Below are 27,363 nucleotides of genomic sequence, written 5' to 3'. Positions count from 1 at the left end.
TGGTGGCTCATACCTGTAATCCTAGGTACTCTCCAGAGGCAGAGGCCAGGAGGATCTGTTCAAGGCCAACCCAGGCAAAAAGTGATACTGTATCTGAAAAATGTACACACACACACACACACACACACACACACACACACACAAAATAAGGCTAGTAGAATGGCTCAAGTGGTAGAGCGCTTGCTTAGCAAGTGTGAGGCCCTGAGTTTCCCCCAAAAGCAGGGGGAGGGTGAGTGGAATATTCATGCTGCTTTTAGGAAAGGTTGAGACCTTTAGTGAGCTTGTACTGTTTTGCACAGGGCCCAAAATATGCCTACAATTGTGTTTATCTCCTCACTTGGGGCCCATCTTCCACTATGATAATGAAGCAAAGTTTACCAATAGGCAAGGGTTTCTTCTTTTGGGTGCCTGCTCTAGCTTAGGGAAAGTTCTGACTGAGCCACCCCTCGACACACTTCCACCTGGTGATTACACATCTATTATCTAGTGGCTTGTGTCAGGGCAGATGCCTCTTTGTTTTTTGCAGTACTGGGGTTTTAACTCAGGGTTTTGCATTTGCAAAGCAGGTGCTCTACCACTTGAACCACGCCTCCAGTCCATTTTGTTCTGATTATTTTGGAGATGGGGTCTTGGGAACTATTTGCCCAGGCTGGCCTTGAATCCCAATCTTCCTGATCTCGGCCTTCTAAGTAACTAAGATTACAGGCATGGGCCACAGGTGTCTAGCCCTCTTGTGGTTTTTGATAGTTCCCTCCTCCACAGGTCCTTAAGCCCTATCCATTTTTCCTGCCTGTCACTCAATCCAAGAAGCCTGTCAGATATATTCACTAATGTAACTAATGTCACTGTCAACTCTTTCCTTAAATTAGAAAGCTGCAGTGGTTTTGTTTGCTTTTTTGATGGTAATGAGGCTAGAACCCAGGGCCTTGAGCACGCTAGGCAAGCACTCTACCACTGACCTATACCTCTACCCTCAGAAAAGCTGTAGCCTTTAACATCTTCATGTTTATTGTGGATCATATAAAAGAATTTTCAGAACGAAACATTTCATTTCTGCTAAAAACAATGGGGACCAAAAGACTTCAGTACACTGGTTTTAGTTTCCACTTTTTCAAACTTACACCAACTGAAAAATAGACAGTACACATATATACAGTAAGATTAGTCTTTCAAGATTTATTAAGCATAAATAAGAATAACTTAAAAAAAATACTTAGTTCTAAGACACAGAGAGAAATTATATCAGCCTATAAACATTTTGCAAATTCCTAGTCAAATCCCCATAAAACTGCTTTCCAAGGAAAACTGGCAAGTGAGATAGTGAAGTCTGTGCTTCCAGCTATGAAGAGTTAAACTGCATTCACTCTTTTACCTTCTTGTGAAAAACAATCTACTCTCAGAAACAGCGTAAGCATTGTTACGGCAGTCTAGCTCCCAAATGATAACATGGCTGAGTTACACTTCATTGTAATAACCCGCCTAAGAAGGCTTTGAAAACATGGATCGAAGTATTGATGCAAGTTTGAGATTATCTTAAGATGAAAAGTAGTGTAGGTCCTTAACCTCTTTTAAAAGGAGCATTGAAATTAAACTCTTCAGTTATACACAACCAAAACTTTTACTCAGTATTTCTTAAATATCAAATTTCTCTTCACAGATGCTATGTCCATTTTCTTCATAATCTTCTCTTGTTACCACCATATCTTCAAAATCATCATTCTCGGATATCAACTTTCCACCTTCCCAGGCATAAGTAATAGGGCTGAAAATAAGGGCAAAACAAATGAACCAGGAGAAATGAAAACTGAAATGCCAAAAACATTAATAACTAAAATGTTGCTTCCAAGTCCCACCCAACTTAATTTAAAGGAAAATCACTTAAGGTATAGAAATAAGCCTAAATTTCACATGAATAAGCCCAAAAGGAAAGGACTCTTACTCACCACTACAAAACAGTGTGCATGCATTTAGTTTTGTTTTGTTTTCTCTATGCCCATGGACCCTCTAACACAGTGAAAAAAACAAAACACAACCAAAAGACCAAGATGACTAAAAGGAAAAACAATGTCATAACTGAGTCTAACTTCTGTTTGTGGCAAAGATATGTCCTCTAATTAATTATCACAGCAACCCATGAAACAGCAATGACACCTCCCTTCAGAGACTGACTAGAAAATGAGGTTCAGAGAGTTACGCTGGAACCTGGATTTAACTCAGAATTGTTTTCACAGTCTGTGCTTTTACTGCTACACTTTGTCACCTTTAATAGATATTTACAAAATAATGTATGAAAATTGCACAGTAGGACATAGACAGTAGGTAAAATTAGAGCAGATAAAACAGTTAGTTTGGTTTTGCTATCTACAACCACAGTTATATTTTGTGTTATGACTCATTCTAATTCTACTGGTCCTCTTCCCTAATTCAGAGTTTCAAATCTAGAAAGGCAAAGAAAAAAAGTTAAAATGTTGTCCTTATTATGTTTACTGCACTTCTTAACCTTTTATAAAAATAAATAACTTTATATTTTATTGATGTATTTGTTTTTCAGACAACAAAAATATACATATGTAACAGCAATAGATGCAGATACAAGCTGTATCTGTGAATCCACTGGTTGATGATGTGTATATGGAAGTCAAAACTCAATATGCATTCTACTCTAAAAAGTATATGAATATTATTGCTGGGGGGAAAAAATCATCCCTTATTCCTGTAGCCCATAGCTACTAAAAAAAAAAAAAAAAGTAGTAAAGCCAGGCGTGGTGGCACATGTCTGTCATCCCAGTACTCTGGAGGCTGAGACAGGAAGATCATGAGTTTGACAGAGGTGAGTGCCTTCTACTAACTGCTACTGTCTTTGAAAAATTCTACTTTAGGTTTAAATCAAAACTCTAAAATTAACTAGAGTCAGTCAGTATGTGGGATCTTGTATTCCAGCACTGACACTGACATCGGGGGTGGGTTACTTAGACGTATCTTTTGGTAAGAACCCCTGATTCAAGGTAAGAGAACTGGCCTTTAATCTGGTCACTACTACTAACTCACTATTTGCCAAGTCATGAGGTCTTGTTCATTTACAATGTAAGAACACTGGACAGGATGATCTGGAAGGCCTTACTACAGCTCTAAAATTCTCCCTTAATTTTTTTATTGCTAATGTGGAAATGATGATCTCTGCTTTTCCTCATAACTGGGCAGGAGGTAGCTATAACAGTTCTGTAGTTCTGGGGACTGGAGCAAAGGGCATCATGTACACCAGGCAAGTCTCTACTACTTCAGGTGTGCCCCTGCCTGATACAAGACAGTTTTAAATTTAAAAAAGTTGGGGGGGCTTGGTCTAATGTAAAAATTCACTGAAAACATTTTAAGTTTTGTGTGTGTGTGTGTGTGTGTGTGTGTGTGTGTGTGTGTGTGTGTGTGTGTATGGTACTGGGGTTTGACCTCAAGACCTTAAGGTTGGCAGGCAGATGTTCTACCACTTGAGTCACACTCCCTTGCCCTTTTTCCTCTAATATTTTTGAAATAGGGTCTCACATTTTTGTCAGGGTGGGCCTGGACTCCAGTCCTTCTACTTATGCTTCCTACATAGCTGAGAATACAGGTATGCATCACCATGCTCAGCTTTTTTTGTTGAGATGGGGTTGTGCTTACTTTTTTGCAAGGCCTGACCCTGAACCATGATCCTCCCAATCTCTGCCTCCCAAGTAGCTGGGATTAAGATGTGAGCCACTGTGCCCAGCAAACATTTAGAATTTCTAAAAATTTCAAAGCAATTTATAAAACTGATGTAATTTCTTAATGGTTCAATATTTAAATTTCTGCTCTCAATAGAAACTCATGAAATGACACATCTCAAATAAATAAGATGAAAAATAACTTGAAGTGAGGATGGGGATGTGACTCAAGTGGTAGCATTTCTGCCTAGCAAGCAGGACACCCTGAGTTCAAACCCCAGCACCACCACCAAAACAAAGAAACAAACAAAAAAACCCAAAGGGGGGAAAAAAACTTGATTTCTTTGCCTATAAAAATCTGTAGGGATAAGAACTGATTTACTATCTAGAAGTAACCTTACGCTAACTGAGCAGTTATTATGTACCAAACACAGTGGGCACTTTATACTTCATCCTTTTAATTCACTGAAGCATAAGGCTTATCCTCTCAATTTCCGAGAGCAGGAAAATGGGGATTCAACAGGTGAGGTAAACATGCCAACGCAGCAGAAGCAAGCTTTCCCCTCGAGTCTTTGTGCAGACCGCCTGGGCTGTGAGATGACTCCATGTTTCAATAAACCAATACTTACTTTTCAGGCAGCACAACAGAGACGTCATAATCTGTTGGAGTGAGACACCGAACTTCTGAGTAAACCCGGTCTCTAAATCCCGGGAAAAGCGAATTTCCTCCTGTCAAAACAATGTTCTTAAAAAAATGTGGCTGCATTTCTTTAAAAGAAAAAAGGAGAAAAAGAAGGAAAAGAGCATTAGAAAAATCTATATTATCTTTCTGAAAAAACTTGGATGAGTGCTTGGGAAGAAACAGTTAGGGATTAGTGACAGGTTGGGAGACAATACAATATCTAGGTCCAAACTAAGATTTGTAATGAGGTTACAGTTTACACAAATGGAGACATTAAAAAGAGTGAAATATTCACTCACAGATCTTTTGTGCTTGTTTGTTTTGGTGGATCTGGGGTTTGAACTCAGAGCTTCAAACTTGCAAAGCAGGCACTCTACCACTTGAGCCACATCTCCAGTTCATTTTGCTCTGGTTATTTTGGAGATGGAATTCATGAACTATTTGCTTAGCCCGGCCTCAAACCACAATCCTCCTGATCTCAGTCTCCCAAGTAGCTAAGATTACAGGCATGAGCCGCAGTGCCCGCTTCTTTTTCTTTTTTTTAATGAAAATACATGGTATATCCTAGATTTCCTCCAATGCCTAGATTGTTACTTATAAACTAGGAAGACAAAATACAAAAAAAGTACTCTAAAACTCTAGAAACTTTATGTATTTACATCATGCTTCAGGAGAACCTAGAAGTCTCTCATAGCACTGTACACAAATCTCATTAAAATCAGGTCTCTATGTTAATCCAAATATTACAGAAATAATAAGCCAGTCCCACCAACTACTGAAAACCATTAAACTGTTAAACTACAAATTTCTATTCTGTGCAGATTTGAGCTAAGTGTTCACCAAGCACTGGGAAGATTAAGGCAGGAGGATCACAAGTTCAAGGCCAGTCTGAGCTACATAGTGAGACCCTGTCTCAAAAAAACAAAAGCTTTACTGAAACGAATACAGCAATTTAATACTCATGGGAAGGTATGTTTCTTCATGTTTAAGCAGACCATGATAACTGATTTAAAACATAACTCATAATCCAGAACAAATCAAGTAAGAATTACTTAAGTGCATGATGAGATCTGGAAATCTGTACAATAAAACAGACCCTATTGCCTGAAATTGTTTAGAAGACAACAGTGTTCTTAGAGCTTACAATTTTAAAAGAGCAGTATTCTTCAATATTTTACTGTACCTTCAGGTAAGTTTTGAATTGAATAGACAATAGCTTCTGGAATTCCCATTTCTTGAATGCCAATGTCTGAAGGATTAAAGAGTATTTCTGGAACAGCAAATCTCTCATTGGCCAGACGAAGAATCTGTTCCCCAGATTTATATTTTCCACTCAACACCATCTCTTCCCTTGGCTTAAAGAAAAATAAGACAAAAAAGTTTAAGCTACATTGTCTAGTTCACATAAGAATAATTAGTAATATGTAATTAACTAATACTAATGTATTAACCATGTTTGGGAAATTTCAGGAGTCTCAAAAGTTAGAAAAACATGACCTTCTCACCTATTGCCAAAACTACACAAGTAAAAAATTACTGAAGCTAGTATGGCTACCCCTCAAAAAGATAATCCAGCAGCTTTACTCCATACATTTTATAAAAAAGAAAGAAAAGGAGCATACAGGAAACTTCATCATCTACCTGAATGGTACACTGATTCCAATTTCTAAATAAAAAAGAGCAGACTTTAAATAAATAACATTTGCTATGTCCTGTGTTCCGACTACCACCTACTTTCATTCCCTTGCTGTTTATTGGACCCGTAGCTCCATTCTTGCTTCTATTCCTTGTGCAAAAGGCCTACATCTTTAAGATCTTTTACTATTTATTCACTCTATCAAAAAGCAATTTCCAAATGATAAAGCAAAGACATGGTCTTTATCACTGAAACTACCTTATAATGTGAATTTTGTATGAGATGTATACATACAACAAACTCTAAACCTGATCCATATTTTTTTGTTATCCATTCTGTCACCTGTATTACTGAAGGGTCAGAAAAAAGAGCTATCTTTCACAACATTCTACATCATTAAAGTAATGGTCTCTCCCTTTTGATTTTATAAAGAATCATCATCTCTTCTAGATTCAGTCATTCATTTCACCTGACTTACAGATACGGTTTTCTCCCACAACAGAGGATATCTCAGAACCTTATATAAGTATAAAATACTCAAAGTTTATGAAAAGAAATATTATTAAAGAATAATTATATAAGGAATATTACTGATTCCTTAATATAATCAATCACCTACTGAAATCTTTCTGGATTTTGGATTTGTCAGAGAGGTTTTTTCTCACTCCTAAATGAAAGGACCCCACTACTCTCTGCTATCACCCTATATTGCCCTTTACAACTTACATTGTCCACATCACATATCCACCACCTAATACTGCACAGTACGTAGAACACAAAAGGTATTCAATCAATTCTCAAATGGCACAAACCAGCAGTGTGCCATAACCCTGTAAGATATAAGATAGATGCATTTTCTATTCACTAATGCTACAATTGGGCCCAGCAAGGTTATGACTTGTTCAAGGTTATTCATATACTAACCCCCCCAAAAATCTGAAATATGACTTCCCTGTATTACCACTCATAACCTGGATATGAATGATTCAGGGTTTGTTTTTTGGGGTTTTTTTTGTTTCTTTTTTTTTGGTGATATAGGGGTTTGAACTCAGGATCTCACACTTGGTAGGCAGGCAGCTTTACTACTTAAGCTACTCTGCTGCCCTCAGATTTCTGTAAGTTGGGGATTCCATGTTCATAACATTACTTTCAAATAAAAATTTCCTGGAAATTGTATAATATTCTAGGGAAAAGGAAATCTTTAAGTTACTTTTAACCCAATCAAATCACTGCTATAGTAACACAAGTATTATTATTCCTCACAGAACACATAGTCCTCCTTCTTAGGAAGAATGAAAAATACTTCCTGTAACTTTACAGGTTCATTTAAAACTGTCATGGCTGGGCACCGCTGGCTCACACCTGTAATCCTAGCTCCTCAGGAGGCAGAGATCAGGAGGACCACAGTTTGAAGCCAGCCCAGGCAAATAGTTTGAGACACCCTATCTTGAAAAACCCTTCACAAAAACAGGGCTGGTGAAGTGGCTCAAAGTGAAGGCTGAGTTCAAGCCCCAGTACCATACACACATACACACACAAAAAAAGACTGTCAATACCCTGAGTTTAAGGGACATAACTAATTTTGTCAACATTGAAAAACAAGCTGAGACAGAAGCAGACTTGGAGAACTTCAGCTGATAAAACATTAGAAGTTATCTAGTTTATAGCCCTAATTTACAGAAGATCATGTGACTGATCAAATATCTACCTAGGGTTAAGAGCTAGCACTAGATGCCCTTGATGAATGTCATCACTAAAGAAACTATTTGTTAATATGTAATCTGGTGCTACAAACTGTTGGGGGAAGGGGGCTAATTGGCCTTTTTTTTAGGCTGGCCTCAAATTCATGATCCTCCTACCTCAGCCTCCCAAGCACTAGAATTACAGGCCGGTACCACCATACCCAGCTTTACTTTCTGTTTTCTAAGAGTATAATTGCAAAAGCCTTTTTTTTGTGTGTGTGTGGTACTTGGGATCAGACACAGAGCCTTCTGCATGCTAGGCAAACACATAACCACTGAACTACATCCCCAGGCCAAAAGCCTTTTTTTTTTTTTTTAAAGACAGAAAAAAATGAAGGAACTCCTAAGGGCTGCCAGTGTTGCTATTTTATCAAAGTAGCCCATGATTACTACACAGTCCTCATAAATCTCCTTCTGGTACCACTAAAGAAATCATCTGTTTGTAATATAATGTTTCTACAGAAAGTGGTGGTAATCATTAATAATGACGGTAATGTTCTCGATTCTCAATTTACATCAAATGCATTATTCTAGTAGGCATCCTCTTTCTGATAAAAGACAAAACTGAAATTTCTATCAGTTGTCATCCTTAATAATCTTATAGGCCTTATTTCCTTATTTTTATTGTTATTATCATTGGCACTTTAAAAAAAAATCCAGGCCGCAACTTTTCCCAAGCATTTAAAGATAGTCTTTTTTTTTGGCAGGGGACAAAACTGGAGGTTGAACCCAGGGTCTCAGAGGCATGCAGTCTAGCACTTCAGTCATACTCCCAGCCCCCTCTCTGTGGGGGAAGAACTGAGATTTGAACTCATGGCCTCATGCTTGCTAGGCAGGTGCTCTACCACTTGAGCCACTCTACCAATCATGCATTTTGTTTCTGAGATAGGTTTTCACTAACTCTGCCCAGGCTGTCTTCAAACTCAAGATCCTCCTGCCTCTGCTTCCTGAGGAGCTGGGATTACAAGAGTGTACCACCATGTCTGGCTAAAAATATTCTTGAATAAACTATCGGAGTCCAAATTTTAACAATACCTTAAGCATAAAGGATGTTGAATATACTTTTTTCACTTTTCTTTATGTTTGTTTTTTCTATAGTACAAGGGAGGTTCACTGTGATAATTCCATAGATGCATATAGTGTACTATGAACAAGTTCATCCCCTCTATTATATTTCCTCAACTCCTGCCTCTCCCATCTTTTAAAACATGGTTTTGTGGGTATCCTTAAGCTATCGTCTTATTAATTATACACACACACACACACACACACACACACACACACATGTATGTATGTATATATATAGTAACCTAGTTTGATCCTCTTCACACACCAATACCCTGCTTTTTACTAACTTAATAAATACTTCTTAGCTCTTATAAAAGGAATTGAATATCAAGTGACAAAGAATATAATCAAGTATTTAAAAAACTCAAAAAATATGTTTCAGGATTAGTCTTAGTATATATAGTTTCTTATTCATGATTTACCATGGATTATGAATAAAGTGTAAGTTTTAACATTAACTGACAAAGATTAAACGACTGCTTTTAAAATATACATTTGCTATAACATTCTATCATCTGGCAAGAGCCTAATTCTACAGACTTTGTAGCCTCATTTAGTATTAAAATGTACATTACATATGAGAATCAGTAACAAGAAGTCTATATTGAGTTAATGAAGTGCAATCTGTAACCGGATTCTGTTCACAAGGTCAAGGGCCAATAAAAAGAGCTGCAAAAACTCTTACATAGCTTTTGGTTTTTGTCCCAAAGACAATAGGTAAAATAATGGTCAACTGGGAGAGCTATCACAGCTCTGCTCTGACCCACTGCAAAAGGGGTTGGTTTGAGAAAATGGGTTTATGGGTCAGTTATCCTGTATTCAATTTTGATTTATATTTCATCTCTACAATCTGGCCAAAATATATGTATTTTTAATTTTAAAGTGCACTAAGTATAAATAATTACATAAAACACATGGATCAATCCACTTAATGCTACTTTACAAATAAATTAACACTCCCTTTTTAAATTCAGTGTTCACCACTCACACACACTGTCTCATACTTTCACTTCATATATACCAACTCTTAAATAACAAATTATTATTCTGTGTGTACCGAAGTAAGCATGCCTTACTAAGACTCGCTTTCAATTAAACGGAGTGTTTCTGGGATTCACCCATGCTGTTCATGTAACTCTACTTCACCTTTACCACTGCTTATTTTATAATATCAATTTATTAAAAATTTGTTCATTGTGCTTCTATTAGTAAATATGCAGGCTATTTCCAATTTTTCACTATTCTGCAATAAATACTAACATAACTTTCCCCTTATATTTCTTATTTATTTATTTAATTTTTTTTTTTGGTGGGACTGGGGTTTGACTGCAGAGCTCTGAGCTTGCAAAGCAGGTGCTCTACCACTTGAGCCACACCTCCAGTCCTCCACTTTTATTTCTGACTGAAGATTTTTAACCTTCTAACAGGCAAACTTCACATTTATCCAAACACAGAACTGTCTTTACTTGAGCTGTTCAAAGACAGGGTGGGATTACTGCATTTTGACAGCCAAGAGAAGCTGCTTCTCAGCAGTTTGAAAGTACACTGGATTTTGCCCTTTACAGCTACAAGCTGATCTTATCAGACAAACATGGCTAAAATTCAGTCCTGGGTCAGCTGTGTCAATAACAGGAATTTAACCAGTTTCTAACTGACTTTAAAACAATTTTGAAGTAAACAAAAGGGTTAGCCATAATATAGATTATGATCCTGTTTGTCACCAAGATTTACCCCAGGTTTTTTTTTTTTTTTGTCTTTTCTTTTTTGGTGCTGGGATCGAACCCAGGGTGTCACGCATGCTAGGCAAGCGCTGTACCACCGAGCTACACCCCAGCCCCTTACCCCAGGTTTTATCATTTGGCTGATAGTTCTTTTTCTCAATAAACTTTATGAGAAACTTATTAATCAAATTTATACACTCGTGCCTAGAGAAATGGCCACCAGGAAGACAGTCAGTAACAACTGTCTTAACGCCCTGTCAACCCCAGCTAGATGTGAGACACTTTCCAAATCTGACTGATGTGGTCACATGAAGAGATATTAATTATAGAGGATTTTAAAAATTACCTTACAAAAGCCCTTTTTAATTGTACTGAAGTCAGGCAAAACATAGTCTATCATTACTGTATTGTCTTCTCCTTTCAATCTGCAAAAGGAAAAATAGACATTAATGAAAAGTTTTAAATATGTGTAACATCACCTAAAAATCAACATTCTAATTTTTAGATTATCATTATACATACTTTGCAATATCCATGTCTCTGTAAAAATCCTGAGATACATAGCATACATCTTCTTTCACTTGATTAATTACATGTGTTTCATCCATAACATGTAACTGTCTAAGAGAAAAAAAAATTATAAAATTTAAAATGGAAAGAATTCAATATAACTTAACAATTATCATTTAAAATATTTTTCTGAAATGATATTTTCAGGTAACTGATTCTTGAAACATTAAATTCTGTTGGTGTTGTTTAGCAGGACTGGTGTTTGAATTCAGGCCAAACCTATAGCCCTTTTTGCTTTAGTTATTTTTCAGATAGGGTGTCTCCTTTTTTGACCAGCCAGTCTTGGAACCTGATCCTCCTACCTCTGCCTCCTGCCTAGCTGGGTCACAGGGGCAAGCCAGCATGTACATCTTATTTGTTGAGAAGGCGTCTTATTAACTTTTGCCCAAGCTGGCCTCAAACCATGATTCTCCAGATCTCTGCCCCCTGAGTAGCTGGGATCCACCACACCTGGCCAAAACATTAAATTCTCATATGTGTAAAATATTTTTAATTTCACAAAATACTCTCACTTTCATTTTCTTACTTAATCTCACGATTTCTCACAGGGAAGTAATTAGTCCAGTTTGTAGGTAAAGAAATTGAAAACAGAGGTATTATGTGATAAGGTTTATCTAACTAAAGAGCAAATTTTCCTCCATCCATTCCGAATAGATCTTCCTATAACATTTAATTCTTTATGCTGCCTTTTCTGATTATAGTTGTATAATAAATCAGCACACAATAACTAGTACATAGAAGATGTTTATTATTTGATTAATGTAGGAAAAATTTTAAGTGAGGTTATTTCCTTTGAATAATTTTCTGTGCAGATTTTATTGCATACTACATATTATGTTTCTTACTATTGTCCCTTGAACACTTTCTTGTGCTATTATTCTTTTAAAATGGTTGCTTTTCCTGCCATGTAAGAATTAGATGGTCCTATTAAAATGTACCTATCAATTTTCTAATGTTGAAATTTAGATGAGGGAGGATGGATACTTAGGTGCTTACTGACATGGACCTTGGAGTCAGAGACATCAGTTTGAATCACAACTTATTAGCCAAGTTGAGTCTTTGGGACTCAATCCCTTCAAATCTAAAAAGGTAATAAAGACTACCTACTAACTGAGCTCTAAGAAGTACATGATTGTAATAATACATGTGAAAGGTTTTAACATGCTCTCTGTACTCAGTGAACAAAAAATATTACTGCTTATTTTTGTGCAAAAAACATCATTGTATGCCATATTTCATTTTCTCTAAGGTACACCATTGTACTAATGAGAAGAAAAACTGCTAAATAAATTACAACAGTTCTAAGGTATCAAGGACTGGAAGATTTATCCCAATTTCAGAGATTAAAATGTGGGAATAAAAAGTGTAATCAGAACTGATGAGATACAGATTTTTTATCTGATTACCTTATTATTTATTCATACTCTGGAACACAAAATCAAATGATTTCAGTCTCTTGATAAATTGCCAAAGTGTTTACCAGCAGTTATTTGAAGTTATGCCCTGATCAGCAGCCAATAAAAATGCCTATATAACAAATCTGCAGCATCACCTTTCAAAAACATTGTATTACTTTAGAGTGCACAAATGGTATTTTAATTGGAATGTTCTCTACTGGGAAGTTAAGTGCCACAAGGAAGAGGAATTCTTGTCTGTTTGGGTCACTCATGTATCCCAAGATCCTAAATAAACATTCAGCAAGCATTTGTGGATGGAATCTGTGATTACTGTAGGAATTTAACATATTTCATGTCTGGGAGTTACCCATTTGTATCTCTTACCTATACATGACTCTCCAAGAATTATCTATTTGTGCCACTGAAGCCCCTCCCTTTTTTCCATGAGAATCATTTAAACATTTTATACTGGATTGATAAGCACTCTTAATATAATAAAGATAACAACAATGTTTGCTAGAGTTTGGATCAGGAATGTTCTCCAAAGGCCCATGTGTTAAATGCTTGATCCTCAGCTTAAGATGTGGGGCCTAGTGAAGAAAAGTCATTGGGGCTTGTCCTTGAAAGGTACTGGTAACCATCCCTGTTTCCTCTTTGCTTCCCAGCTGACAAGAATTGAACAGGCCTCTACCACATGCTTCCTCCATGAGGTACTGTGCTGCCATAGGTCCAAAGCAATAGGCCAAGAGATCCTTCTTCTTTAAGTTCATTATAGCAGGTATTACATTACACTAATGCTGAGCTGACTAACACAATGTAACATACTTGTTTCAATTTACTTCTCACAAGTTTATATTTACCTTAGTTTTGTTTTAAAGGCTTTTGACAGGATATAATGTTTAAAATTTTTACAGTTAAACATGAAAGCCAGGCACCGGTGGCTCACACCTATAATCCTAGCTACTCGGGAGGCAGAGATCAGGAGGATCGTGAAGGATATGTGGGAGGTGGGAATGAGGAGAGGACTGTTAATGGGTACAGGGGTGAAGGTGGATGAGGAATTTTTTTGTTTGCTTGTGTTTGCACTGCTGCAGGTGGAACCCAGGGCTTCATACATGCTGGCATATAAGCTCTATAACTGAGCTACAGCCCCAGTCCAGGAGAAATAAATTCTAATATTTATAGCACAGTAGGGTAACTTTAGTTGAAAACACTTGCATAATTCAAAATGACTCGTAGCGAGGATTCTGAATATTCTCAACACAAAGAAAGGATAAATGTCAGGTAACAGATATGCCAATTTTACCCTGACCTGATATTACACAATGTAAACATGTATTGAAATATCAACAATGTAACTCATAAAATGTACATTACTATCAGACAAAGGACTGATAACCAGAATATATAGGGAACTTAAAAAACTAAATTCTCCCAAAATTAATGAACCAATAAAGAAATGGGCAAGTGAACTAAACAGAACTTTCTCAAAAGAAGAAATTCAAATGGTGAATTTGAATGGAGCATGAAAAAATGCTCACCATCTCTAGCAATAAAGGAAATGCAAATTAAAACCACACTAAGATTCCACCTCACCCCTGTTAGAATAACCATCATTAGCAACACCACCAACAACAGGTGTTGGCGAGGATGCGGGGGAAAAAGGAACTCTTTTACACTGTTGGTGGGAATGTAATCTAGTATAACCACTCTGGAAAAAAATTTGGAGGCTACTTAAAAAGCTAGACATTGATCTACCATTTGATCCAGCAATACCACTCTTGGGGATATACCCAAAAGAATGTGACACAGGTTACTCCAGTGGCACCTGCACACCACCTATGTTTATTGCGGCACTATTCACAATAGCCAAGTTATGGAAACAGCCAAGATGCCCCAATACTGACAAATGGATCAAGAAAATGTGGTATCTATACACAATGGAATTTTATGCAGCCATGAAGAAGAACGAAATGTTATCATTCGCTGGTAAATGGATGGAATTGGAGAACATCATTCTGAGTGAGGTTAGCCTAGCCCAAAAGACCAAAAATCGTATGTTCTCCCTCATATGCGAACATTAGATCAAGGGCAAACACAACAAGGGGACTGAACATTGATCACAAGATAAAAGCGAGAGCCCACAAGAGAGATATGAGGATAGGTAAGACACCTAAAAAACTGGCTAGCATTTGTTGCCCTTAACGCAGAGAAATGAAAGCAGATACCTTAAAAGCAACTGAGGCTAATGGGAGAAGGGGACCAGGAACTAGAGAAAAGGTTAGATCAAAAAGAATTAACCTAGAAGGTAACACACATGCACAGGAAATTAATGTGAGTCAACTCCCTGTATAGCTATCCTTATCTCAACCAGCAAAAACCCTTGTTCCTTCCTATTGTTGCTTATACTCTCTCTTCAACAAAATTAGAGATAAGGGCAAAATAGTTTCTGCCGGGTATCAAGGGGGTGGGGGCAGGGGGGAGAAATGACCCAAGCATTGTATGCACATATGAATAAAAAAAAATGTACATTACTATATGTGATCTCTAAATATATACACATATATTTCAACAAACATATCCATGTTGTTCGCCCATGTTCTGGTTACATGAGTGAATTCACTGTTTTGAAATTTCATTGAGTTAACATTCATGATTTGCATACTTTTTTTGTGTGCATGCATTTAACTCAACAACTTTTTAATAGTTGTGTTTTTGAATTAGCAAACATTAACAATACGAGGAAGATTTGCTGTGGTAATTCTATACCTGTGTACTTTGAACAAGCTCACACCTTCTATTATATTCTACTTCCCCCTCTTCAGTGTTTGGTGGGTTAATTCTCCCCTCAGTATTCTTTCCTTTCTCCCTCCCCATTCCTGTTGATCACCTCCCTGATCAAACCCTTTTCTCATTCATGCCTCATTATCGTCATTATCATCTTAGGTCTAGGATGAAGAAATGAGCAAGAACGTACGGTATTTGGCTTTTTTGAGCTTTGTTTATCTTACTCAACACCATGATCTCCAGTTCCATTCATTTTCCTGCAAATGACATAATTAATTTTTCTTTATGGCTAAATAATATTCTATGGTATATATGTATATGCATGTATGTATGTATTTGCACATATATATATAAATACAAAGAAAATTTGGTATATATGTGTGTATATACACATATATACGTATATATATATACACACATACATATATATATACACACATATACATATATATATATATATATATATATATATATATATATATATATATACACACACATATACCAAACTGCCTTGGTTTTTGGGCACCTCAGCTGATTGTGCCATTGTGCGTAGGAAAATAAATCATTTGTTATTTCTGCCACTGTTTTTATACTTAGTGCTCAATTAAATATTTTCTTATTGTAGATTTTATATGTCAGTCTTTCAGTTTGTTTTATTTTTTTCAGAGAGTCTCACTGTATAGCCCAGGATGGTCTGGAACTTATAATCCTCCTGCCTCCACCTCTCAAATGCTGGAATTATAGGCATGTTCCATCCTGCCTGCTCTGTAAGTTTTAAATCCTCTTGTCTCAACCTTCGCTCCCTTTCCAATTTGCTCCTTCTAATATTGGGTAGGGAATTAAATATACAAACGTACTGAAACCAAACCCAATTTTATTTGGTTCTGTTACAACATTCATGTGATCATGATGCTGTAAATGCTATTTATGGAGTTTGATATTTTTAGACAGACCACTTGAGCCACACCTCCCACCCATCCTTTTACCTTTTTTATGTTGGTACTGCACTTTGAACTCAGGGCCTGTGCTTGCTAAAGCAGGCACTCCACCTAAAAGCTTACCATTCGCATTTATATGTTTTAGAATTGCCACCTGAAGTTACAACTAAACGTAAGGAAACTTTTTGAATTGCTGTAGAAGGTTCATTTCCAGCATGCCATCCTCCCAAACAAGCAAAGCCAAACCATACCTGTAAGATATGATCTCCTTTAGATGGTTCGTTAAGAGTTTTCCTCCCACATTTATCCTGAAAAGGGGAAATTCAAGTTTGGTTCAGTTATCACACATTTTATCCTAAGAAATAGGATGAAATAAGATGAAAATTAAATGCAACTCACCGAATAATTGCTTCTTTTTTCTTTTTACTTCTACAATAAGGAACTATATGTGTAAAAGAATAACCACTATCTACAATGATACAGCATAATTCAGAAGGATTATCTCGGAAATACCTATGTGCACTGAGAGCCCCAGCTATTAAAAAAAAAAAAGAACATATTAAGTAAATGGATACCATTAATTAAAGCAATAAATAAAAGCATGAAGACAAAGTTTTTCCTTTTAATTACAAGAAAAATATCCATTCATAGTAATACTATAGCTGTTACAAGAGCTATAATTTTTGTTTTGCTTTTAGTTTTTTTGTGTGTATGTGTGTGTGTGGCTCTGGGGTTTGAACTCAGAGCCTCACACTTGCTAGGCAAATGCTCTACCACCTAAGCCACACACCCAAGCCTTTTCTGCTTTAGTTATTTTAGTGTCTAATAGTTGCAATTAGTGCTTTAGTTATTTTAGTATATTAGTTATAATACTGTCTCATGTTGTTGGGGCCAGCCTCAGTCTGTGAGTCCCTTCCCACAGCCTCCCATGAAGCTAGGATGACAGGTGTCTATCACCACACATAGCTTATTGATTGAGATGAAGATTCACAAACCTTTTGCCAAGGCTAGCCTCAAACCTTGATTCTCCCAACCTGTCTCCTGAGCAACTTGGATTAAAGGTATAAAACATAGCATGCCTGGTTGCTATACTGTTTAAACTTTCAAAACTCATATGTGATAAATAAACATTTGTGATCAGTTTTTAAAGGTAAATTTCACAGTTCATACCAATTATTACAATAGCAGATAATTTTCCCTGAGCATTTACGTGCCGGGCCCTATTCTAAACTCTGTATAATTTTGGGCATGTTTTAATATGCCCATAATTTTAATTATGTTTTATAGATGAGGAACCTGAAGCACACCAAAGCTATACATATATGCATAAATAAGACACATGTTCCCTTTTTTTTGTGGTACTGGGGCTTGAACTCAGGGCCTCTACCTTGAGCAATTCCATCAGTTCTTTTTTTGTGATGGGTTTTTTCAAGATAGGGTCTCATGAACTATTTGCTCAGGCTGGCTTTGAACCATGACCTTCCTGATCTCTGCCTCCTGAGTAGCTAGGATTACAGGCGTGAGCTACCAGCACATAGTTTTTTTTAGTTTTGTTTTTTTGCTTTTTTTTTTTTTTTTTTTTGGCAGTGGATGGAACCAAGGGCCAACAAAGTTAAATAATATGCCCAAGACCACATAATTAGGAGGAAGCAGAACAAGACAGTGTAGCTTTGGAGCAGGGTTTCTCAGCCTGAGAACACTATCATTTTGGGTGCATCACTCCTTTGTTGGGGCTTCCTATGCACTACAGCACCATGGCTTTTACCCACTGGATACCAGCAGGCCCCTCCCAGTTCTAACAACTAAAATGTCTCCTGCATTGCCAAACATCCCCTGGGGAGCAAAATCACCACTGTCTGACAATATTTCTAGAAATTATGTTTTTGGGGGGTGATAATGGGGTGTGAACTTAGGCCTTCTGCTTGCTAAGCAGGTGGTCAGCCCCCAGCCCGAGATTATGCTGTTAACCATTTAGGTCTACATGACTCAAATTCTGTAAAGTAATTATTTAAATATTTTCATTTTATACAATCAGGTAATGTAATTCTCATCTTTAATAAACTTACTTCTAGATGATATTTACAGATTGTTTTCATTCATATTGGCAACCTAAGTGATTAACAATAGTAATAATGGTAAACACATTAATGAGAGCAAAGTAACTAATTTAGAATAATCTTTCAGACATTAGAAATAATGCGGTTGATAACTTCATTCTGGAGAAATATCATTTAGTAAAAAGACAAACTAAGAGAGGCCAGAATATACAATCTCTAAGGGTCCATCTAATTTTACAATTCCAAGTTTTATTTCCTTCAGACCCAAAAACTGCCACTTAGTATTGGGGATTTGAAGTTTCTTTACCTCATTTATATTTATATCCATATTCCTATAATTCAGTTTGAATGAAAACTTTAACTCACCATTTACTCTTAATACTGCTTGGAACTGGTATTCTTCAAATAGAATTTCATTCATTGATTCTTGAATTGAAGTGAAGTTAAAATATGGTTCTGTGATAATAATATTAGTATCTAAAAAGTCAACCTATAGGAGAAAAAAAAAAACCCAAAAGTTTTGTAATTTTTAGTGCTTAACACCAACAGTTGTTTTGCACAAACAAAATTATTTAATCCCCACAATAATCCTAATGATTATTATCTCAATTTAATAGAAAAGCAAACTGAGGCACAGAGAAGTTATGTTATCCAGGTTCATTCAGCTACTTGGGGGCCCAGCTAGGATTTGAACCCAGGGAGTCTGGTTACAAAAATCTATGCATTTAACTTCTATGCAATTATCTCTCTCTTAATGGTAGTATTAATAAAATGGAACTATCAAATTGTTAAAGACAACAAAAATAAGAAATGATGTAACCATAAGTAATAGTCACTATTATTTTGTTTTTAAAAGGAAAAAGCCAAAAAGCTTCAATATATCTTTTTGTTTTTTGAAGAATTTTTATATACAGAAAACTCAACAGTGTATATATAAACTAGTTTAATGGTAGTTCTATCTTTTGCTTTCTCCAGTTTAACAATTCAAGCAACAGATTTTGGACCCAGGACATGGCCTCTCCAGTGATGGTGGACCTCGTCTATTATTGCCTATTTGCTTCCTTGTTTGTTGATACTGGGATTTGAATTCAGAGCCTTGTATTTGCTAAGCAGGAGCTCTACCACTTGAGCCACATTCCCAGTCCTTTGTGCTTTACTTTTTTTTCAAATAGGGTCTCACTTTATGCCCTGACTGGTATGGTCCACAATCTTCCTATCTATGCTTCCTGCATAGCAGGGAGGACAGACACATGCTACCGGGTCCTGTATTTATTGGTTGAGATGGGATCTTATGAATTTTTTTGCCCAGGCTGGCCTCAAACTGTGATGGTCCCTATCTCCAACTCCCAGAGTAGCTAAGAACACAGGCATGAGCCACCATGCCCAGCTCATCATGTCTTTTTAAAAATTTTCCTCCATTCCCCTTTTATGTCTTTTAATTGGTCCTGACAGCATCCACCAGCTTAGCCAGAGCTCCTTTGTCTTCTTAATTAAGTTGTGGGAAGGTGATACTGGTGCAGGTCTTCTGGTGGACTAACCTTCCAAGTCTGGATTTTCCCATGACAATGCATCTTAAGACACAGGCTCAGCAAGATTCATGCCATCAGCAGTCACAAGCTGAGCCTTCTAATTCTCAACCAAAGTGGTGACAATATTAACCCTGCTCAGAGGACAGGGGGTCTTTTAGTGGGGACATTCCCTTTGCAGGCAGACTTCTTGGCTCAGGTCAGTAAGTCTGCTTCTTCTCTTGCTTTGTTTCTGATCTGTATTCGTGGTCCAGCTTAAGGAATCAAGTAGCAATTTGGTGGTGCAAAGCCTGGATGAACTGATAAATCGAAAGAGGCAGTTTCAGTCACCTTGAGGATAGCCCTTTGCTACTGCAGACATGTAGTGGGACCATTTGACAAAGTGGGTGAGGTCCCTTTGGGGTTGGATCCTATGCAAAGGCAAACTGATTAGGCCTTTTCTCAAATGGGATTGACCACCTTCTTGGCATCCTGCTTCTTCATGACAGCAGCATCCGCGGCCTCCCTTCTCTTTGGGCTTCTCTCTTTTCAGCATCTTGGGCAGAAGTTGAAGACAGTTCTCCAACATACTTGAGACATATTAAAATGTGAACATTCTCTCAGTGTATCTATCGTCATGCTACAGGCATTGAAAGCACATAATCCTCTTGTACTATCCACACATTCAGATATGTCGGAAAAGGAGTATCATACTGAATTTGTCTAACAGTAGAAAACTCCAGCTGGCTATGGAGCTCAGTGGTAGAGTGCTTGCCTACCATGCATAAGGCTCTGGGCTGGATTCCCCAGCCCTGAGGAAAAAAGTAGAAACCTGATATAAGATTTTAACCTTAATTTTCATATTGACTAGCTCTACACCACATATTCTTTACATGGAGATTCTATTCATGTGCATTTATTAAATATTTAGAAAATCAAATCCAAGCAAAGCTATATTTAAGTGACTTAAATATGTATTAGAAACATGCTTTGTTTGTAGGTCTTCAAATATAAATTCTAATTTTTCATTTGAATTAGACACAGAAAGAGAATTTGAATACATACTCTAATTTGTTACCTGATACATTTCTTTTCCAAAAAGGTAGTCCCAAACTTGTCGTTGAACATCCCAATTCACCAGGTAGCCCTAACAATATTGCAAATAAGCTTGATTATTAAGAGCACTTGAGTTTAAAAAAAGGGGAGGGGGTGGATAACAAAGAATAATAAAGAGGGTAAATTTGATCAAAGTACATTATAGAAATGTCACAATGAAACACCTGTGTATAATTAAAATATGCTGAGGAAAAAGGAGTATTTGAACAGTTCTTAAAATTTAGATTGATATATATATTCTAAATCACTAAATTCTAGTTTTTAATGGTTATCTTTTCTAGTCTAATGCTGTATGACCTTCAAACCAATTATACTGGTGTTTTTCTCCTTTTAAAAGTTCAAAAATTTACTTGGGAGACTGAAATAGGAGACTGAATTTTGAAATGGTTCAAAGTCAACCTGTGCAAAAGCTAGTGGGACCCTATTTCAAAAACAAAGCTGGTGTGGAGGTGCTTAACTATAATCCTAGCTACTCAGAAGGCAGAGGTAAAAGAATCATGGTTCAAGGTCAGTTGGGAAAAAGTGCAAAACCCTATCTTAATAACAAAGTAAAGCAAAAAACATTTGGGCGGGGGTTGGGTGGTTCAAGTGCTAGAACACTTGCCTAGCAAACACAGGTCCTGAATTCAAACCCAATACCACAAAAAAAAAAGTTCAAAAACTTAAAAAATTGGGCTGAGGTGTGACTCAAGTGGTCAAGTGCCTGCTTAGCAAGCACAGGCCTAAGTTCAAACCCTAGTAAACCCAAAAAACCCCAAAACCTAGGATTAGAGGTGTGGCTCCAGCAGTAGAGCACCTGCTTTGCAAGCATCAAGCCCTGAGCTGAAACCCCAGTCCCACAAAAAAAAAAAAAAAAAACTTAAGTTAACAATAATTAAGATGTCCATGGGCTATTCGAGGCCAGCCGGAGCAAATAGCTCATGAGACTCCATTTTCAAAATAGCAAGACCAAAATAAACGGGCAGTGTGCCTACTTTGCAAGCACAAAGCCCTGAGTTCAAACTCTACTCCCACCAAAAAAAAAAAAAAGATGCTAACAGTTCAAAAGACACATCAATATATAAGAATGCTTCTTTATATTTTTCTTTTAAATTTATGCATGCACCTATATTTAACATAAGTAAAACTGAATGTTCCCAATCAATAACAAAATCATAGTTATTTGTTTTACTAAAGCAATGTAATCTCAATTTGAGGTTATAATTACATCTTAGGTAAAATTTAAATCAACTTTTCTCAGAGATCTAAAAATATTTTCATACATATGCTAGTTTTATATACACAATTAAAAATGATCTTTAAATGTAGGTTCATGACTGAGGATGAGGATGTAGCTCAGAGGCTGTGTGCTTGCCTATTCAGCTCAAGGCCCTGGGTTCAATCCCCAGTACCACCAAAACAAAAACCTTTTGAATAACATTACCTTTTGAAAAGGAAGTATGTAAAAGAGTCCTGAAGGGTCTTTTATTTCATCGATCTGGTTAGCAGTAAAAGTTTTAAGACGAGCTGTTTTTGACCGGAACTGACAATTAGGAATAACCCTAGAAACAAAGAAACAATTAATATAATTATCCTGTAAACATTTAGTTCCTAAAAATACCTTCACTTAATCATTACCAAAAATGTAGTTTATATAGCCAGGTGCTGGTGGCTCACACCTCTAATTCTAGCTACTCAGGAAGCAGAGATCAGGAAGGAGAGAGGTTCGAGGCTAGCCAGGGCAAACAGTGCATGAGACCCTATCTTGAAAATACCCAACAAAATAAAGAGCTGGCGGAGTGGCTCAAGTGGTAGAGTGCCTGCCTAGCAGCATGAGGCCTAGAGTTCAAACCTCAGTACCACCACCAAAAGAAAAAAAATTGTAGCATATATAAAACTATTGTTTCTCACTATCTTCATTCAAGTAATTTAAAAATGTCTTTATTTTTTAAAGTTTCTAGTATTTAACAGATCATATTCTGGACCTTTATCTTTCTCAAATAATTTTCAGGATGAGAGCCAGCATTTTGGTAAAGGTCCAAGTCTTTCTGGATTTAATGCAGAAATTTTTTTTTTTTTGAGATAGTGTCTCATGAACTATTGGCTGGCTTTGAACTGTGATCCTCCTGATCTCTGCCTCCTGAGTAGCTAGGATTACACACATGTGCCACCAGCACTTAGCTAATGCAGAAACTCTTAACACCATTCTGGTAAAAGATTCACAAGTTCAAAATTATGGCATAAAATCAAGTTTCCATGAAGCCAAAGATTTTCAAGCACTAGAATGCCATATGATACAGAAGTAAGAATTACTTTAAATATGGCTGCTGCCCACAATGAGCTTACAGTCTAGGCAGGAAGACAAATTACATCTATTATCATACACATATATGTGGAGCATGCATGCACTTGCAGACACACATACACACACCACACACACACCATGACACTGGGATAATAAAAATGTTTTGTACCTGCTTATTTTACTTACTATACTATCAGCATTTTCTCTGTATGTTTAAATATTCTTTGAGGAAATAATTTTAATAAGTTGTATTGGCCAGGCACACTGACAGGTATCTATAATCTGCTATTTAGGAAGCTGAGGCAGGATAGCTTGAGCCTGGAGGCTAGCCTGAACAAAATAAACAAAAGCTGGAGGGTGTAGCTCAGTAGTACAGCACAAGTGCCAGGACCTGAGTTTCATCCCTAGGACCACAAATGAAATGACAGCATTGCTGTCAATCTCATGGTTACATTATAATGTACTTAGCCAGCTTGCTATTCTTGATTATTTAGCTTGCTTCCCCCCGCCCCCCCCCCGCTTTTTGGGTTTTTTTTTGCTAACTGTACACAATGTCTAACAACCTTATACTTATTCTTTTCAAGTATCTCTAGATAGGTTTTTAAGTGATAACAGAATTGCTATCAAAATATATGAACAAAGATACACATTGCTACCAGGTGCTGGAGGGCTCATGCCTGTAATCCTAAATACTTGGGAGGCCAAGATTGGGAGGATCACAGTTCAAGGCCATCCAGGGCAACTAGCTCACAAGACCCAACTCCAAAATAACCAGAGCAAGCTAGGAATCAGTGGCTCACATCTGTAATCCTAGCTTCTCAGAAGGCAGAGATCAGGAGGACTGCAGTTCAAAGCTAGTCCAAGGCAAACAGTTCTCAGACCCTATCTCAAAAATACCCAACACTGCTGGTGAGGTGGCTCATGCCTGTAATCCTAGCTACTCAGGAGGCAGAGATCAGGAGGATTGCAGTTGGAAGCCAGCCCAGGAAAATAGTTTGCAAGATCCTATCTCAAAAATACCTATCACAAAAAAGGGCTGGCAGAGTGGCTCAAGGTGAAGGACCTGAGTTCAAGCCCCAGTATCAAAAAAAAAAAAATGTATACACACACACACACACACACACACACACACACACAAACCAGGCTGGCTAAAGTGGTAGAGTGCCTGCCTAGCAAACATGAGTCCTGGGGTTCAAACCCCAGTACCACTACAACCAGAGCAAAATGGACTGGAGGTCTGGCTCAAGCAGTAGAGCGCCTGCTTTGCAAGTATGAAGCCCTGAGTTCAAAATCCGATCCCACCAAAAAAAGTGAGGCAGGACCAGGCAAGGTGATGCACACCCATAATTGGGAAAACAGAGGTTTGCAATTTAGTTTAGGCAAAAAAGTTGGCAAGACTCCATCTCACAAAGCCAGGTGTGAAATTACAGCTCACACCCGTAATTCCAGTTACAAGGGAGGCATAGGTAGGAGGATGGTGGTCTGAAGCCAGCTGAACAAAAAGTGTAATACCTTATCTGAAAAATAACTAAAGCAAAAAAGGCTATGCGTGGCTTAAATGGTGGAATGCCTGCCTACCAAGTGCCAGGTCCTGGGTTCAATCCCCAGTACTACCAAAAGGAAAAAAAAGACAGAGGACATAAGTGGTAGAGCACTTACCGATGTTAGGCCCCAGGTTTGATCACCATTACATAAAAAAAATCCTTTTGGTTTAGTTTATTCAAACATACATATACAATGAATATACATCTTACGAATGCCATTGCACTGTTTCTGTAATTGACCTTATCAACCATGTCAGCCAGTGGGACAAAGCCTGCAAAATCTCCAGACCCTAAGACGGTGGCTTAAGGGTGGTAGAACCCTTCGAGGATCCGACAAAACCTATAATCGTTTCCCTACAAAATGCAGATACACCCAGAATGTGCCCGCAATTTTTGAAGGCCCATGAACTTTGTCTCTGGTCTCTTTGGTCAAGAAGGAATCTCTAGAAGCCTACTTCCTGTAACGGAATGAAACCAATATCCCACTTCCGGAGCCGCGCAGCCCAACACGAAAAGCAAAGTCTATTCCAGTTCAAAGCATCACAAGCAACAACCCAGCTCCACCCAGAGCATCACTCCGGCTCGGGTTACGGCCGCGCGAGGGTGATCGCTGCGTGATGTCCCGACGTGAAACGCAGCTCGTGCAAATGCCAGGTGTATCTGTCACGTCTCCCGCAGAAGGTGAACACTTACGAGACGTTTTCATGGCTGTAACCGATTTTGGCATTGTAGGCTCCGTTATCCAGCACTAAGGTCGTCATTTTGGCACGAACCACACCACACCAGCGGACTCCGTCCCTTCCGACCTCTCTGCTCAGTTTACTTCCGGCGCTCTATGGTTTACGGGGCGGAGCTCTAGAGCAAGCTTCCGGTTACCTTGGCAACGGAGGACGCCGGAAGCTGAGATAGCTGAGACAGCTGGGCAGCCAAGCTTGTCAGTCTGTGTCCACTGTTTACAAGACAAGCCTGCTTAGGTTGTGGAGAGCGAGATTCGACAGGAGAAACAACTGCCAGGTGCTTTCTCGGCCATTTCGTATTTTACTTTACTGTGCAGATTGTTCTACGCCTGCAAGTTTCTTCTAACCTATGTCGAACTGGCTGTGTCTTTGACTAGATAAATAAATTTCTTAGAGAATAAAGTGCAGCATGGAAGTGAATATGAGGTCTTTCCAGCTTCATTCCCTGACACTGACCATTCGACTGTAGGATTCAACTACCATGAATTGCATATGTGCTCTTCTGTCAACTGCTTGCTATTTTGAGGAGTGGGGTGGGGAATGGAGAGAAAGCAATTGAACCCAGCCTCCTCGAGCCACCCGCCCATGCATGCTTGGCAAACACTGTACCACTTGGATTTTTTGTTTGTTTTTGTTTTGATGGGGCTGGGATTTGAACTCAGGGCCTTGTGCTTGTAAGGCAAATGCTCCACCACCTGAATCACGTCCCCACCCCTTGCTCTACCACTTGAGCTATGTTCCTAGCCCTTTTGTCTATATTTTGTTTATGAGATTGGGGGGGGTCTCACTGACTTTGCCCAGGCTGGAATGGAACCTCGAGATCCTTCTGCCTCTGCCTTTCAAATAGCTGTGATTATAGGCATGAATCACCAACCTAGGCTAACTGCTTTGCTTTTTAAGTCACTTTCACACTCCCCACGTCCCCTGCCTTATTTTTCTTCAGGACTTAGCTTTAGTGTCTTCTCTATAAAGGGTTTCTGGACATCAGACATGCTTCCTGATTCCTGGAATTAGATACTCTTACATATTCCTATATTATACCAGGCATATGTTTCATAATCATTAAGATAATGAATTTTGGATTGGAATCCAGACTGCCACAAAGTGACTGTGAAGACGATAAAGATTAATGCTTATACAACACTTACTGCATGAGAATAAGCCATTACCATAGCTTTACTAACTTAATCTTTATAACTCTGTGAGATAAATGGTTACAGCCTCTAAATTTAAACTGCTGGGAGAAATCCTAGCTCTGCCATTAGATAGCTTGGACCAGTTAGTTAACCACTCTGTGCCTTAAGTTACCTCATATGTAAAATGAAGTAATAATTAATGACATCTCTTTGCAAAACTGTTCTATGAGGAGCGAATGATAAAGTCAAGTACTTGGCAGTAGATATCATCATCATCATCCTTTTTCATCACATGATTATTCTGTTAACTTTCCTAGGCAGCAAACTCCTTAAAGTCAGTCACTCTATTCTATTGGCATCTATCTCCTTGTATCACAAAGTTCATTGAAATTATTTTAAAAAGAAGAAAAGAAAAAGAAATTACAAAAAAAAGTTTGTTGCTGGGCACTAGTGGCTCAAACTTGTAATCCTAGCTACTCAGGAGGCAAAGATTAGGAAGAACACAGTTTGAAGCCAGCCCAGGCAAATAGTTTGTGAGAAACTAGCTCAAAAATAGCCATCACTAAAAGGGCTGGCAGAGTGGCTCAAGGTGAAGGGCCTAAGTTCAAGCCCCAATACTGCAAAAAAAAAAAAGTTTGTTGAGGAGTACCATATATGTATATATGGAAATGTCACAATGGAACCCCCTGTATATCTATCATACTAATAACATTAAAAAAAGTTCATCAAGTGTTTCAAGTTAGTTATGTCCTAATTTAGTCATTCT

General features: G+C 37.8%; 1 protein-coding gene and 1 pseudogene across 3 annotated transcripts; both read right to left on the bottom strand.

The window, feature by feature from the left end:
• Nucleotides 1–1,156: 1,156 nt before the first annotated feature.
• On the bottom strand, nt 1,157–25,556 carry Actr6 (actin related protein 6). 3 transcript variants are annotated; one of them, XM_074084202.1, is made up of 11 exons: nt 25,418–25,556; nt 22,320–22,437; nt 20,859–20,927; nt 18,642–18,765; nt 16,618–16,753; nt 16,470–16,526; nt 11,049–11,147; nt 10,873–10,951; nt 5,543–5,714; nt 4,307–4,445; nt 1,157–1,762 (listed from the first exon to the last, which is right to left on the bottom strand). In XM_074084202.1, the coding sequence occupies exons 1-11, from the start codon at nt 25,483–25,485 to the stop codon at nt 1,633–1,635; spliced, it is 1,191 nt and encodes a 396-aa protein (XP_073940303.1). In that variant the 5' UTR covers nt 25,486–25,556; the 3' UTR covers nt 1,157–1,632. The 3 variants fall into 3 exon arrangements, with proteins under 3 accessions (XP_073940303.1, XP_073940304.1, XP_073940305.1); XM_074084203.1 differs by lacking the exon at nt 20,859–20,927; XM_074084204.1 differs by lacking the exon at nt 25,418–25,556 and having other exon boundaries at nt 20,846–20,927; nt 22,320–22,374.
• Nucleotides 18,772–20,566, bottom strand: LOC109701336 (large ribosomal subunit protein eL8 pseudogene; annotated as a pseudogene).
• Nucleotides 25,557–27,363: the final 1,807 nt, after the last annotated feature.

Source organism: Castor canadensis, chromosome 8, assembly GCF_047511655.1.
Source record: "Castor canadensis chromosome 8, mCasCan1.hap1v2, whole genome shotgun sequence".
Lineage (NCBI taxonomy): Eukaryota > Metazoa > Chordata > Mammalia > Rodentia > Castoridae > Castor > Castor canadensis.
The sequence above is the reverse complement of the archived record's forward strand: the minus strand, read 5'-3'. Positions and strand labels throughout refer to the sequence as shown.